The sequence below is a fragment of the Callorhinchus milii genome, unplaced genomic scaffold (genome assembly GCF_018977255.1).
Source record: "Callorhinchus milii isolate IMCB2004 unplaced genomic scaffold, IMCB_Cmil_1.0 Scaffold15, whole genome shotgun sequence".
Taxonomy (NCBI): Eukaryota; Metazoa; Chordata; class Chondrichthyes; order Chimaeriformes; family Callorhinchidae; genus Callorhinchus; species Callorhinchus milii.
Window position 1 is genome coordinate 2,674,511 of NW_024704756.1, and position 15,772 is coordinate 2,690,282.

General features: G+C 42.5%; 1 protein-coding gene across 5 annotated transcripts in view; it reads left to right on the plus strand.

The window, feature by feature from the left end:
• cstf2 (cleavage stimulation factor, 3' pre-RNA, subunit 2) overlaps window positions 1-15,772 on the plus strand; it is a 37,232-nt gene that overhangs the window by 20,703 nt on the left and 757 nt on the right. For all 5 annotated transcript variants that reach the window (XM_042340744.1, XM_042340748.1, XM_042340746.1 and 2 more), the window contains 3 exons: window positions 9,214-9,383; window positions 10,270-10,353; window positions 10,797-10,920. In XM_042340744.1, coding sequence (XP_042196678.1) covers window positions 9,214-9,383; window positions 10,270-10,353; window positions 10,797-10,919 — 377 coding nt within the window. In that variant the 3' untranslated portion in view covers window position 10,920. The remainder of the gene's footprint in view (window positions 1-9,213; window positions 9,384-10,269; window positions 10,354-10,796; window positions 10,921-15,772) is intronic.

Below are 15,772 nucleotides of genomic sequence, written 5' to 3' on the forward strand. Positions count from 1 at the left end.
AATAACACGCTGGAACTGCACAGCATGTCATTCAGCAAGTGAAACGGAAAAGATAGTTTTAACAATCGAGGTATGATCTGGTCATCCCTGAAACATTCATCTATTTCCCACTATAAGATGCTGATTAACCTGCTGTGTTTACCTAGTTGAGCGTTTACTAAAGCTCTATGGGACACTACCCTGCGTGAAGGGCGCTTTTTAAATTCAAGTTGTTGTTGAGATTCAGTAATATCCTAGTCTAAACGCAACTGCCAAGTGTAGGCTTGGAACCTAAGGGTTACCTCATTATTCTCTTTGTGCTATGGAGAGTTGCGTTCTGGTGTCGCAAGTTTCCATAGCCTTGCGACAGAGGAGGAAAACTGTAATGTTCTTGCTTGGGTACAGATGGGTTTGCTGGTGGCGGGAGGGTGAAGAGAGAATTCTTGCTGCTCAGCTTTACAAGGCTGCAGAGAAACGAGAGGCGCCGTGGGGAGCGTGCATCAAACAAACGTTTAAAATACAACATCAAGATGCAACGTTGCACCTGGCAGCTGGATCACTATTTCATGTGACCGGGTGCTGCAGAAACTGTCGGGGAAATGAATAGATCAGTAGGAGTGAAATCAATGGACCATTCGGTGCTGGTGTTCCAAATGCCGAGAGAATCAAAGTGTGGACGTACCTTGAGAACTTCAGATATTTTTGTGGTTAAAAGCAGAATGAAACCTGTTAAACTTAATATTCAGATTTATTTTTAAACTGAGCTGTGAATTTGTGATGTTTTCTAAACTGAACGGTTGGGAGTTTTCTCGCTTTGGTTTCTAAGCTCAATGCACCGTCCTGAATAACAACAATAAAGGTTGCATTTACACAGCGCCTTTCCCGTCAGGAGGACGACCCAAGGCGCTGGACAATCGAGGGTTTGGACCTGAGCAGGTATTCACTGTACTTGCGACAGAGAGCACGTGAATTGGCAATTTTATTTTTTTTGGAAAAGAAAATACTTTGCAGTGAGTTGAGTTACTTGGAAATTTTAAAAAGAGTTCCCACCGGCCCGCACCCTGACTAGCCTATGTTCCTAGCGAGCGTACCTCATTGTTGTGGCTAGCCAGGGTGTTCGTATAATTACCTTCACGTCCTAGCACCTTCTCCGCCCTCTCCATGTCTCTGCGACCGAGCCTTCAAATAATATGTCTCTAACCTCTGGCATTCCCTCTCTCTATCCCTCCATCTTACCATCTCTTTATCTGTCTTTGAATCCTGCCTAAAAACCTACCACTTTCACTGCACCTATGCCATCTCCCCCTTCCCCCTCTCCTCCTTGCTCGATGTCCACCCTTATCATTGGGAAGTAGTCTCACGTGTTATTCTACTTGTAGGGCACTATATAAAGGCAAGTTGTTGGTGGTGTCTTTAAGGAATCGATTCTACAAAACCAGTTTCCGGCTGTTCCTTTTACTGTGCGGGGATTTATGTAAAATATGGAAGGATATTTAACAAAGTTAAAACCTGAACTTCTTGACAGAGCAGTGGGAAGGTTGATGCATTGATTTCCTCACAGGGAATAAGGAGGTGTTCACCATTGTTCCCTGTGAGATTCGTGCTGTTTCTTAGCCTACTTTTTGGGTAGAACTGACTATCCAGTCGTGGCTGATGAAGGTCAAGGCTCCGAGAAAAGAAAGCAGCTTTTGCAGCTAAACAATGGTTAAGGAAATAATAACTGTACACGTTGAGGTTGAAAAGCTTTTTAATTTAATACAAAGAGCAGCATCCAAGCCTGTGAAGGTTGGCGCTGGGTTTTCAAGGACTATTTTCAAGCTTGGGTGCTGCTACATCAGCATTCGTGACTGAACAGGAATTGTGATTGCCTAGGAGATGTTGAGTGATGCTGCCTCACAATGCCAAGCTTTGTGAAGACTGCATAAAACTATTTCACATTATCTCGTGCCTGACTATGTGGAAAGCACTTGTTCAATTGGGTGGGGACAGAACAGGGTTGATGCTTCTGAAGCCTGTGTCTGTTTAGTAATAATAATCCTACATTTGATTATACTGTGTCTTATGTCATTGAGACGTCTCAAAGCGCTTCACAGAATATACTGTAAAGTGGATTCACTGTGCATTTTATTGGTGTAACGTGGCAGCCAATTGTGCACAGCAGCATCATCCAAACAGTCATGGAGTGAGTGACCAAATTTTATGTGAGGTATTATTACCCTGGAATGTGATCTTCCAATCAACTAACAACCGAGATCCTACTTACTGTTGTGAAAACAGAGGTGCGTGGAACAAAGCAAACATGCCTAAGGTTTCGCACCTTTAGCAAGCTGAACGTGATCCTATCTTTGAGGCATTTGGCTTGGCAGCCAGATTGATGCTTCTGAAGGTTGGTGCCTGTGTCTAGTTGCTGACATCAGTAACTGATGTCCCAATTGGTACCTCATGATGGAAGGGTGGGGGCATCATTCTGGTGTGGACGCGAACGATGAGTATTGCCAGGTTTGGACACCATCACAGCTGAACCTGATCCTATCATTGTGCAACATCCACGATGTTGCAGCCTTTGTCTGGAAAGTACAGGCTTAACAAAGCAAAAAACAAGGTTGAAACCATACCAGTGAAGGTTCTTGTTCTTGCTGAAGTAGAGGTTTGGTTCCATGGAACAGTCCCACACAAACACACACCCAGATAGTATTGGGGAAGGAAGATGCCTGGGTCCCACCACCTTCCTAACCCAGGATCAATTCTAACACCTCAACTTCTGGCTGGCAGAGATCAGATGTTTTTTTTCTTGGTCAGCCGGGGATCTGGTACATGTGGAAACCCACCACCATGCTTAAGAGTGTCCAAACCAAACTGAGAATTCCATGCATCCATATACACATTTTTTTTTAAACAACAAAAAATGTACTTTTATATTGTACACATGGAAATCCCAGAGATAGGTTGTTGGAATAGAATCTGCACTATCTCCCAGGAGGGACCCAAACAAACTCTTAACACTGTGTAGGCACCATCACTTAGACAGGCTGTGAAGTGGGAATGGGTTCCGTTAGTGCATTGGCATATCTTCTTGATGTTGGAGCAGAAGGAGCTTTACTGATCTAACTCCTCTGCCTGATTCAGGCTGCTATTCCAAAATGAGAAAGTGCTCTATTGGTGTCAGCCTGGCTCAGTTAGCAGCACTGTCGCACCTCGACCTGAAGGATATGGATTCAAGTCTCGTGTAGCTTATGTTCCAGTGCAATGTTGAGGGAGTTTCGCTTTGCTGGAGCTGCCTCCCTTCGGATGAGATGTTTATCCGAGGTCCCATCTGACTCTTCAGGTGAAAGTTAAAGATCTCATGGCATTCTTCAAAAAGAAGGGAATATCTCCTTTTATTGTGGCCAACATTCCTCCAGTTAAATTGGTTATACATCTGCTGGTTGTTTGTGAGACAATTTGCTTTGTACAAATTAACGCAAATATAATCACTACACTTTGCAGAAAAAATAATCTGAATCACCTCAGGTGTTTTGATGTTATATCAAATGCAGTAGTACGTATCAGCTGTAGTAGTTTTCCCAGCATCAAAGCTAAAGCTCTGACTTTCACGCACATAAAATACTCTAAAATAGAATGCTTGTTTGTGAATTGCATTCTGCATTGCTACCATTCTGTATTGCTATTTGTAGAATATAAATCATTCCTTGGGTGGCTCCACTTTATTTTGAAAGTTGTTTCAGTGACTGCAAAAGGTTTGATGTTTGCTTTTATAGACATTTCTTCTTAAAACACAAATCACTGATTAAACTCACTGTGATAAGCAAGGGTTACAGGGCAAATTATATGCCATTCATTCTGCCAGGGTTGGTTGATGCATTTGGTAATAAACGGTCTTTCAAGTCTCCTGTAAAAGCTTGACATATTAGATATGTTTTCCTTTCAAAACAGCCACACCTAAAAGTCATTAAACAAGATGAAAGGTCTTGCATTCATTCTAGTCTGTGGCTAAATACCTGATACCGAGCTTCATGATAACGCATGAGCCTGTGGATGATGGCCAGAGGGATTGCTGATTCCAGGTTTTCTGCATAGCAAATTGACGATTCAAACTTTGTGACATGTTATAGTAAGTAGATTTAATCATCCTCGGAGGAGCCACCCTCTTTTGTTCAAGATAATAATTCCAATAATGACGTTTGTAGCAGTCAAATAATCTTTCCTCCCTACCCTCAAGCAGCCTAATCATTTTATCTCCAATGTTTGTTTTCCATAACTGGTGGATTCTTGTTAGATTTCACCTCCTACTTGTGCTCGTTCTATGTTTCAGTTGTTGGCTACTTAGAGGAGACATGTCAAATTATCAGCAGTTGACCCTGGTAGCGCTGTGATCAATGGGTCAATAAAACTATTGGTGTGGTATTGTGTTGTCCTGTAGCTCAGTGGTTAGAGCACTCGCTTTGCCAGCGAGAGACCTGAGTTCAATTCCAGGCAGAGGGCGAAACCTTGGGCAAGTTTCCTTACTCCACACAGAGCCTAATAATAATCCCTCCAAAAAAACAAAACAATAATAAATTGGTCATTTTCAATCCATGACTGTTGTGGGACATTGCTGTGCGCAATTGGCTGCCGCGTTCGCCCTCAAATATACAATCAATTCACTTTACAGTGTGTTCTGTGAAGCGCTTTGGGACGTCCTTCCGACGTGAAAAGCGCTATATCAAATGCAAGGATTATTATTATTTCTGAAGGGTTAAGAAAGCAAACGTTGGATTGTGCAGCTCAAGAGATAATGTAGAAGACATGAGCGGTGATTTTAGAATGGTATCTGGGCTTGGTGAGACCACATTCAGAGTACTGTCTGTAACTTAGTCTCCATACCTCTAATAATGATAATGACAATAATCCATGCATTTGATATAGAGCCTTATCACACCTTCAAGAAATCACACACTTCAAAATATACTTTAAAGTGAATTGACTGTATATTTTGTGGGCGAAACGCAGCAGTGTCCCACAAAGAGTCGTGGATTTATTATTATTTTGTTTGAAGGAATTATTACTCTCGGAAAGGTGATCCGCCAATTGACTAACAACCTGGTTCCTACTTCCTGCTAGTCAAACAGAGGTGTGTGGAGTAAGGAAACTTGCCCAACGTTTTCGCCCTGCTGGGAATTGAACCCAGGTCTCTCGCTTGCGAGGCTAGTACTCTAACCACTGGGCTACAGGACTCCACCTAGCTATTCAGTTGCAGTGGAGGGCAAACTGATTAATTCTAATCTCGAGCCAGAGCTACGCAGAAAGATTGACCACTCCAGGATGGTTCCCGCTTGGGAAGGGAAGACTTACAGTTTCTGTGCTTACAGTTACAAAGTGTTTGAAAGATATTCTTCCATGTTTGCCTACACGATAGTCACTAGACTTTATGATAAATTCTGTGAAACGCTTTGAGATGGCATCCTGAAAGGTGATATTCAGCATCCACCTTATGTGAGGGTGGTATACAAATTCAAGTTGTTATATCAAATGCAAGGATTATTTATATTGAGTCAAAAACAAGAGATTTTAGCTTCAAAATAAGACAACAAAAGCAATTTTTTTTTAGTGAAAGGGTTCTTTGTATCTATATCAAGTTTCCAGGGTAAATGGTGGAACAAGGAGTTGTAAAGAATTTGAAAAAGGAACTAGACATATTCCAGTAAGTTAAAGGATTCAGGGTTATTAGATGATGAGATGGATGTAGCAAAATAATCTTTTGGTTAGTTGGATGGGGTCACCAATGGTTTACTGCTGCTTGAAAATGTTGTAATGTTGCTTAGTATTTTGAGTGATGATTTATGGGCAAAACACTTTGTTGGTATTGATGACATTTTAGATCACAGCCCATTTGGCAGTCCCTGCATCAACAACAGCAACAAAATTACATTTGTATAGCACCTTTCACGTCAGGAGGATGTCCCAAGGTACTGGAACATCAACATGATGTGAAAGTTGCAATACCCAATGCAAGAATTATTATTTTTATTTGCATTGAATGTACAGATATGCACACTCCCAGGTTTCTGCCTTCCATCATCATGTCTATGTAGGAGGCCTGACTGAGAGCAACAGAAGGGCTTGTTGGAATTAATTCAGTTGGTGAAAGGATTCCTGGCTGCCAGAAAGTCAGGGTCTCTGTGCATTAATTGGTCTCTGTGCATAGAGAACTCGGGATCCATTCAATCACCACCAGCTCCGTAAATTAGTACTGAGCATCACTGCTCCATCAAAAGGGCATCAGCTGAGCTAGATTCTGCCTGGGCTTGTATGACTTGGTGGGTTCATTATGTGGGTTGATATGATTTTTGTCAGTATTCACCAACTGATCAGAATTTTGCTTTTCCTAATTGGTGCTGAGGCAGTCGCATTGAACTATTCAGGGTAGTAATCTTGGCTGCTGAGTAATCACTCCAAAATAATACTAATTTGATCACTCAATCCACAAATGTTTGTTGGACGCTGCTGTGCGCAATTGGCTGCTGCGTTTCGCCCACAAAACACACAGTCACTACACTTTACAGTGCATCCTGTGAAGCGCTTTGAGATGTCTCGAAGACGTGATAAGGCGTTATATCAAATGTAAGGATTGTTGCTCTGTTGTTTTTACTTATAAGTGATGGCCACCTAGATCTTGGACTCCCACCAGTTTGTTTTGTTGATGCTTTGATGTGCTTTCTATTGGTGTGTGAAGCCATGATAATTGAGGATAGTATGTTCGATTGCTTAACCAGTCTAGAATCTATGTCATTCTTTGAAAGTTGCCTTTCGTTGTCACTCTGACTGGGTGAGCCTGTTGCTGGACTTTTTTTTAGCCCATGTTAGGCTCTTGATGGATTTTATGGAGTCCTGTAACTCAGTGGTTAGAGCACTCGCTTTGCAAGTGAGAGACCTGAATTCAGTTCCAGGCAGAGGGCGAAACCTTGGGCAAGTTTCCTTACTCCATACACCTAATAATAATCCCTCCAAAACCAAAAACAATAATAAATTGGTCATTTTCAATCTACGACTGTTTGTGGGACATTGCTGTGCGCAATTGGCTGCCGTGTTCGCCCACAAATATACAGTCAATTCACTTTACAGTGTGTTCTGTGAAGCGCTTTGGGACGTCCTCCCGACGTGAAAAGCGCTATATCAAATGCAAGGATTATTATTATTATTATTTACCTGTGAATACACAGTCATTGCACTTTACAGAAAAAAACTGAAATACTTTGAGATGTTTCAGGGTGAAACGTTAGGCAAGTTTCCTTACTCCACACGCCCCTGTTTACCTAGGAACCTGGTTGTTAGTCAATTGGCGGATCGCTTTTCTGCTTTCCCTTCAAAAAAAATAATTTGGTCACTCAATCCATGACTGGTGGTGGGACGCTGCTGTACACAATTGGCTGCCGCGGTTCCTCCACAAAATACATAGTCAATTCACTTTACAGTATATTCTGTGAAGCGCTTTGAGACTTCGCAAAGACGTGATAAGGCACTATATCAAATGCAAGGATTATTATTATATTATTATGTTTGGATGTGATAAAGTGCTTTATCAAATACAAATAATACTATTAAAGATACTGCTCCAGGCTTTTTTTTGACTCTTACCTGTATATGAGCCAGTGTCAGGGATGAGTGCAGAATGTAGGTTTGCAGTTTCTGGTCTCTGACGTGTTTTGAATTAGAAATAATAGAGTTGAAAATTCTATTTAAGGTGTTCACCAACGGGATAGTTCAGTGCAGAAACCAACCTAACTGACTGAGGTTTTTAAAGGGTTAATGTCCTAGCTCGGCTAAAGACCTTTCTTTTCAACTGTGCCTTTGGTCAACTTCTTCCCTCTCCCCTTGATTCGCCCTCAGGATCCGGTGTTGTTTCCTTGACTAGAACGTGGTTGAAGTATTTGTATTGTCAAACTACAAAGAAACTTTTGTGGAGCGATCAGTTTACCCAACTCATTGTGCAAATGAATGAATATTGACTCCACGCTTTCAGAGGCTGAACCATGTTGGGGTGTGGTAATTAGATTAGAGGTACTGGAGCACATCACCTACTAATACCTCAGCCATCAGCAATGAGTGGCACCAGGGAGATCTGAAGAAGGCGACTATGAACATTTCATTTTGTTCTTAATACAGGAGTCATGTTGAAATATAGCTGAGCAGCATTGTACAGGGTGTACACAAAGTCCTGTTGCTCACCATTTTTTTCCTCTACAGTGCACTGGCCAACAGCTGAAACATGTGGAAGAATAATGATAATGTATTTAGAAGTACTTGATTGTGTTCAGTACAAGTGTTTAACTGTATTGAGACGTCCAGAGGATCTGAGCGAGTGAGTGAGCGCCATCATTTTCATGGCAGATAATGATCTGTCGTCATGTTCAGTGCAACATCTTCTGTAATGATGGAGTGAGGAGGAAGTTACTGGAACCAGACATTGTTACACTCGACTCATCTGCAACAGAATATAAAAATTTATTGTAAGAAAAAATAAACTGGGGGTAACAGGTCTTTGTGAACGCCCTGTACAATGGTACTGGGGTGGGGGGGGGGGGGGGGAGTCTTGATGGTACAATGGGTATCTTTTCTTCCAGGCTTTTTTTTAGACAAGGCTTTGGACTCTTACCTGTATATGACCTGGGGTCAGGGGTGAGTGCAGAATGTAGGCTTGCAGTTCCTAGTCTCTGTGACATATTTGCTTCAGTTTTGAATTGGAAATATTGAAAGAGTTGAAAATCCTATTTGAGATATTCACCAACGGGATTTGCGTAAAGTGGTTCTGAGTTGTAGCCACAGATTTACCCATAGACTGGATGCCTATAAAATACACAATTACTACATTTTACAATAAATTCTGCTTTGAAACATCCTCCCAATGTGAACGCACTGTATCAAGTATAAGATTTATTATTATATGCGTTCGTCCCAGGAACTGTGTTCTAATGCACCCAGAGATAGGTGGAACGTCCATCGGTTACTGGCACGATTTGACTATTTGCAACTCAGAGTCACTGCAGAGCAACCCTGTTATAACATGATCATTGAGTTCAATATCTCATTGCATAAGAAAGCTCAAAAGTTATTGTGCAACTGGGTATGTGTTGCTGCTAACATTACTTCCTAAATGCCTTATAATTGGTTCTGCTTCAACTGGAAGCTTTGTAAAGGGAAGATGTCATTTGATTTGGAAAGCTGCCCATTCAAGTTCTTTTTCTAAATTGTTTTCAGGTTCCAGAGATCCGCGAGGCATCGACACCAGAGGGCCAGGGCCTGGCCCCGCCCAAGGTCCTGCCCCCAACCCACGAGGACCAATGGCAGGAGCGCTTCAAGGTCCCGGCCCCCACCCAATGGGGAATAGCGGGCCCCAGGGGCCCCAGCAACCTGTCCCACCTCGGCCGGTAAGCATCTCACTGCTCAATGAGCGACTGGGAGGGAGGTACCTCCTGCTCACAATGTATGTAATCGGAAGTGAATTGGAACGCCGTTATATATGTTGGAGGAAGTAAGGGTTTCTCATCCTGATCTCAAACAGGACATAAGATTGACCTATTACATGTGACGCTTTCCTCTCCCTCTAGCTCCCTGTACAGATGTGTCCTCGGCTGTACAATCTGCACTTGATCTGCAGGTCCTGTAACCAGCCCGCTGTCTTCACCTGACCAACAGGAACAGGCTGGACAAGTCTCTCCTTATTTTTTTTAACCGGATATAAAGGCCTCCTCTTGCTATCTCTCCACAGATATTGGAAAGATTTCCCTCGGGAGTCTTTACCTTCTCTGCTTTAACCATTTCAGGCTGCAGAGTTTTGCACAAAGTTCTTTCCAAAGTGTCTCCCATCTTCTTACTTGATGTCCCAACTGTACCAGCCCATAGTACTCAAAATACCTCCTCTTCAGGCACTGTTAAAGGGTTAGCGTCACATTGTTGGCTAGGTGTTTGGACAGACTTTGTTGTTCCTGTATATTCTGTCCTGTCCATTCTAGAGGAAGCTCCAGTGCAGAACTTTCCTGTTTTTTTTAAAAATATGCAGTATTCAGTTTTATTTTATTTGTGTCGCCTGTCTTCAAACTTATATTTGTCCGGGGAAGGGTGCTGACTTGTAAATAAGTCTACACAAAGAATGTGTCTCTTTACGAACACTTGTCTGGTGATTGTTGCACAAATGATTCTCGGGAGCACGAATCAAGGCTGGGTTTGAAGAAATGTCACGTTTTGGGGTATTGAATAATATAATATTTGGTGTTATTTGTGCTAATGAACCACATTATGTGCTGCTGTTTGCAGGGACCTGCTCACCCTGTGGCTGGAGGTCAGGCTGGCGGCTTCAGTCCTGCTCAGACTCAAGTGACCCCTCAGGACCATGAGAAGGTCAGTGCTAAAGCTGTGTGTGGGCAGGGAGGTGGGGTGAGAGAGAGAAGGTTTGCTGCCAGTTCATATTAGTACTTTAAGCTCACAGTCTGAGCTGATACTCTAATTCAGGCCTGGAGGTGTGCTGGGCTACTGGAGATGCTGCCCTTCGGATAAAGCATTAAACCGAGGCGCCATTTGCCTATTCAAATAAACATTAAAAATTCCATGGCATTTTTAAGAAGTGAAGGGAGTTTCGCCCAGTGCCCTGTACAATAATTCCTCAGATAAAATTCTTCATTCATTTTGTGAGTGTTCCTGGGGCAATGCATTATGTGGGTTGGGGGTGGGGGTGGTCTTAATTCCTGCTTTGATGGAAGCATTAGAGCAACCACAATGTCAGTGTTCAGTGGTTTTCTGTGTACAGATTGTTTCCCCATTGACCTGGCTTCTCGTTGTTTCAGGCTGCACTGATAATGCAGGTGCTCCAGCTGACCCCGGAGCAGATCGCCATGTTGCCCCCTGAGCAGCGGCAAAGCATCCTCATCCTGAAAGAACAGATTCAGAAATCAGCAGGAGCCCCCTGAGGTAATTTCTAACCCTATATTTGTCAGCCTCTCCCTCCAGGCGAGGGAGAGGCTGACAAATATAGGATTAGGAAGAGGATTGAATGCACTGGAGATGATTGAATGCTGTGCATCACATGAGCTGCTGGGACCTTGAAATGTCCGACTAAGGAAAGCAATCAGTCATTAAGGACAAGTGGAATTAGATGTGAAGGATTTCTCAAAGCACTTAACGCAGCTGCTGGTCACCCGAGATGTGGGAATGACCGAAAGCATAGTCAAAGGCAAGCCTTGAGATGAACTGAAAGTGGGGAAGGGTGGGGGAGTGAGTGAGTGAGTAGCCACCATCAATGTTAAGTGTTTTTCACGTTCAGTATTACTTTCATTCCCATTGTAACAAGTGAACGGTTTCTGCCAGTTGAGCGGTTCAACCTTAATTGAATGCCATTGATTGAATGTCTGAGTGGCCTGTTCCGATTCCTATTTGTCTCAGAAAAACTGCAGCTGCGAAGAACTGTCTGGCACAGGTCTTAGCAGATGTGCTCGCATTCTATTGGACTATTCAATTGAAGTGAGAACCTTGTGCATAAAAAATAGACAATGAAACCCCTCCATTACCCTTGGGATCTACTGTAAGTCTGTTTACACCTTGTGGAAATGCAGCTTCTTATTGAAATGTGAAGTGAGTCACATAAAGATAATTGCGACTAATTTAAAGTTGGCTTGATGTGTTCCATTTGAGTTTTTTCGGGGCGTGGGCAATAGTCTATTTAGTCATATTCTAAAAATAGTTGGCATTTCTTGTGATGAGGGAGAATTCTGTGAATTGTGACTATATATAATAATAATAATAATAATAATAATCCTTGCATTTGATTTAGCGCTTTTCACGTCGGGAGGACGTCCCAAAGCGCTTCACAGAACACACTGTAAAGTGAATTGACTGTATATTTGTGGGCGAACGCGGCAGCCAATTGCGCACAGCAATGTCCCACAAACAGTCGTGGATTGAAAATGACCAATTTATTATTGTTTTTGGTTTTAGAGGGACTATAATATTATTGAATATCTGCCCCGAGGGTAACAAAGGAGGCTTCCGTGCCAAAGGGTACGAGTGTAACAATGCCATCTCTGAAGGGATGAGGAAATGATTAAGTGTAAATAAATGGGGACAGTCTTAGCTAATTACAGGAATTGCTGTCCACAAAATTGACAAAATAAGTCCTCAGAGCTATGTGGTTTTCAGTTCTGATGGATTTGTGGGTCGTGGACCTGAAATGTTGACTCACTTTCCTTTCTCCATAGGTGTCTAACCTGCTGAGTGTTCCCAGCAACTTCTGTTTTTGTTTCATGAGTCTTACTATGCTGAGTGCAATGTTCATTTGGTCTTTGTCAAAGCAACAATGACCATCTTGTTTCCACCACACCTGGAGGAAGTTGTAGCTTGCCAGTACTACTGAAATGGAACATTAACAAAATTACATTTGTCTAGTGCTTTCACGTTGGGAGGATGGTTAGTCATATCAAGCCTGAGCCAGACAGATCCACAGTGCTTCAGGGTACTGCTGCGATCAGTGGGAGCAGAGATTCTTCCCACTTGACTCATATTTATCCTGCAAGCTAAGCTTTTATACCAGGTCCTAGCTGGACTAGCAACTAAAAGCTTGACAGAGAGCAACCTAAATGGAAAGCTGTGTGACTTTTAGCTGGTATAACACCAACAACACCCAAGTCCACATTCTGGAGTACTCGAACCTCACTAGGTGGAGGGCTAATTCATACTCCCTGAAATTAGTTAAAAGGTTTGTGTCCTTCAGGGGAAAATGTAAATTAATTCCACTTGCAGGGAAATTCCCACGTGTAGGTGGCATATATATATATTGAACTGTTCTTGTTTGGATCTTCTTGGGACATCGTTCTGATGTAAAAGCCACTATATAAATTTAAATTGTTGTTAAGCATATTGATGGATTTCCCCATTTATCGCCCAGATGATCAAAACTAATCAAAGCCCAATTATTCTATCCATTGCATCTCAAATTTTCACGTAAAGACTAGCGCATTGCACAGGAGTCTGAGTGAGTTGGATTGTTGGATGTGAGTGATGTGAGATTTCTGCAGTCCTTTGGCTACTTTGATAAGAGATTAGGCTGGATTCTGTTATGGCTACAAGTTATGTCAAAGGTGAAGGCAGAGAGGTAGAGTTGGGTGTCATCCACATACACGTGGAAGTTGACCCCATGTCTGTGGGTGTTGTCACCAGCATCATAGAGCTGTAGAAACTTACAGTGCTGAAGGAGGCCATTTGGCCCATCAAGTCCTCACAGGTTCTCAGATCAAGGTGTGTATTCAATCCCCCTGCCCCACCTTCTCCCCATACAACAACAACTTGCATTTATATAGTGCCCTTCACACAGGGAAGCATCCCAGGACATATCCCTTCAAGCCTCTTCTTCACCTACCTATCTACATTTCCAGCTGTGCTAGTTGTTCTTCATATGTTCTTAATATGACCAATAACAGTCTTTGAAGGTGACCGCTTGTTCTCAAAATGAGTCTTATCAAAAACTCACTCAGATCTACAATGATCCAGAATAGATTGAATGCATTTGCAATCCTGTCTATTCTGCATGAATTGGCATCTGCACTAACTTTGGATCATGTGGTTGATATATTTGCAACTGTGAGGTCATGCATGAAAGTATTTTAAAAATGTATTGGATATTTTGTATGCCATAGTTCAATGGACCTCCAAATGTGAATTGCTCTATTCAAAGAGCCGGCACAAACTCGATGGGCCGAACGGCCTCTTTTTATGCTGAACAATTCTATGATTCTATGTTCATCATAGAGAGGTTCCCCAGCATGTTTGGACTTCACAGAGATGAGTAGGGAAATGTGAGAGAGAGAGAGAGAATAAAGCACCTTCCAAGCTAGATCTGAATAGCCCAAACCCAACAGGAAATAATTTCAGTAAAAAAACAACAGCAGCAACAAAAAATGTAAGACAAAGCCTTTCTTTGTATGGTGTAATTACAGGCTGACTCACCTTGCATAGTGAAGTGCTCTTTCTCTGCTCACTGAGTTTCGTGCCTGTCATTACTTCAGCTGCACAGCTTTGAACCTGGACAAAGAAGCATTTGAGCCTCTGCCCTTTTGTCTCTTTCATGAAAGTTTATAGGTTTATAATCAAAGATAACTTGATCCCCGGCCAAATGCTCTTCCTCTGAGCTTTATGGCTGATAAGGTGCTCAGCTATTTTGGTGCCCTCCAAAGCTCCTATTATTAGTATTAGAATATTGGTGCTGACTGAACTTGCAGTTCACAATGCTGACCTTTATTAATAATAATAATTGCATTTGATCTAGCACCTTATATTATTGAGAAGCCTCAAAGCGCTTCATAGAAGATACTGTAGAGTGAATTCACTGTATATTTTGTGGGTGAAACGAGGCAGCCAATTTTCACATTGAGTGACCAAATTATTATTATTTTTATTTTTTTGAAGGATTATTACCCCCTGAAAGCCAATCGACTATTCTTGAAATATACAAATAACTATTTCAAATGTTTTGGGCTCTTGTTGCTCCGGGTCTGTTAGTGGGAACGTTATGCAATCTGTACAGAATGATTATTGGCATGTTTAACAAAATGGACATTGCATTCACCCCAAGTTGACTTTGGTTATTAATATTGGGAGAAGATTGAATTGGCAGAGGTGCGTCCTTTGATTAACACATTAAATAAGGGTCCTGTCTGGCTGGTTGGCCGGACATTAAATGCCCCACCTATTCAAAAGGTAACTGGAGTTCTGGTTGAGATCCTTGAACGGAATCTGACACCTCCCAGTTTCACAGCCCAGGGAGAAACAACCTGTAACACCCTGGCTTCACTCCGGGCTGTTCTTTGGCAATGCAGTTAACCTAATTCTGAAAAAGTTATAAAATTGAAGTTTAACTTGTAAAGTTAAAGTCTGTAGCCTAATTCTTGATAAGTTATGTTTCCGTTTGATAAATGTACTGTGGTTCTGGTTACAATTGAGAATTTGTTAGTGTGGGCACTTGTGCGTTCATCAGCACCAGGGTGGCCAATATAACACTGACCGCAGACAAGAAAAATGCAGTAATGTGTGAATAATACAGTGAATAATATCTGTCTAAGAGAGGTTTCAAGGCTGTAATCTCATCCCGAGCTTCCATTTTTATGGGCTGTGATGTCATTTGAATTGTACAATTGATCTCCTTCCTGTAATCTTGTAAGTGTCTGCCTGATTAGGTTACAGCCTTTAATTTACACCCAGCTATTCATTATTCTACATCTGATGAGAAATGCGATGTGGCCTATCCATTGCTCAGTGTTTAAACACCTGCTGAAGGTTGTGCTTAGATTGCAGTCTGTGGGAAGCCGTGGATGAGTGACAGCTGTTGATGCTAGTTTTTCAACCTCTCCATGCTGGGTTTGGTGGTTTACCTCCTAACCCCTCTCCCAACCTGTTCACTGTCTCCGCTCTGCTTCACGTCCCCCTCCTTACCCTCCCCACCATTAGTGGGCAGGCCTTCAGCCTCTCTACTCCCACCCTCTGGAACTCCATCCCAGGCCCTCCGCCTCACCTCCTCCCTTGCCTTCTTCAAGACCCGTCTCAAGACCCTCCTCCTTGACTGTGCCTTCGGTCACCCTCCTACCCCTACCCTCCCCGCCCTCCACTTTCCTGATCCCAACCGCCAGCTCGGGCGTGGATCCCTGACTGTCCGGCGCCTTGAGACATCCTCCTGATGTGAAAGATGCTATGGAAATGTAATGTGTTGTTATTGTTTACTGCTCACAATCAGTCTGACTGGCATGACTGGTCCCTTAGCCATTACTAACTGGAATCT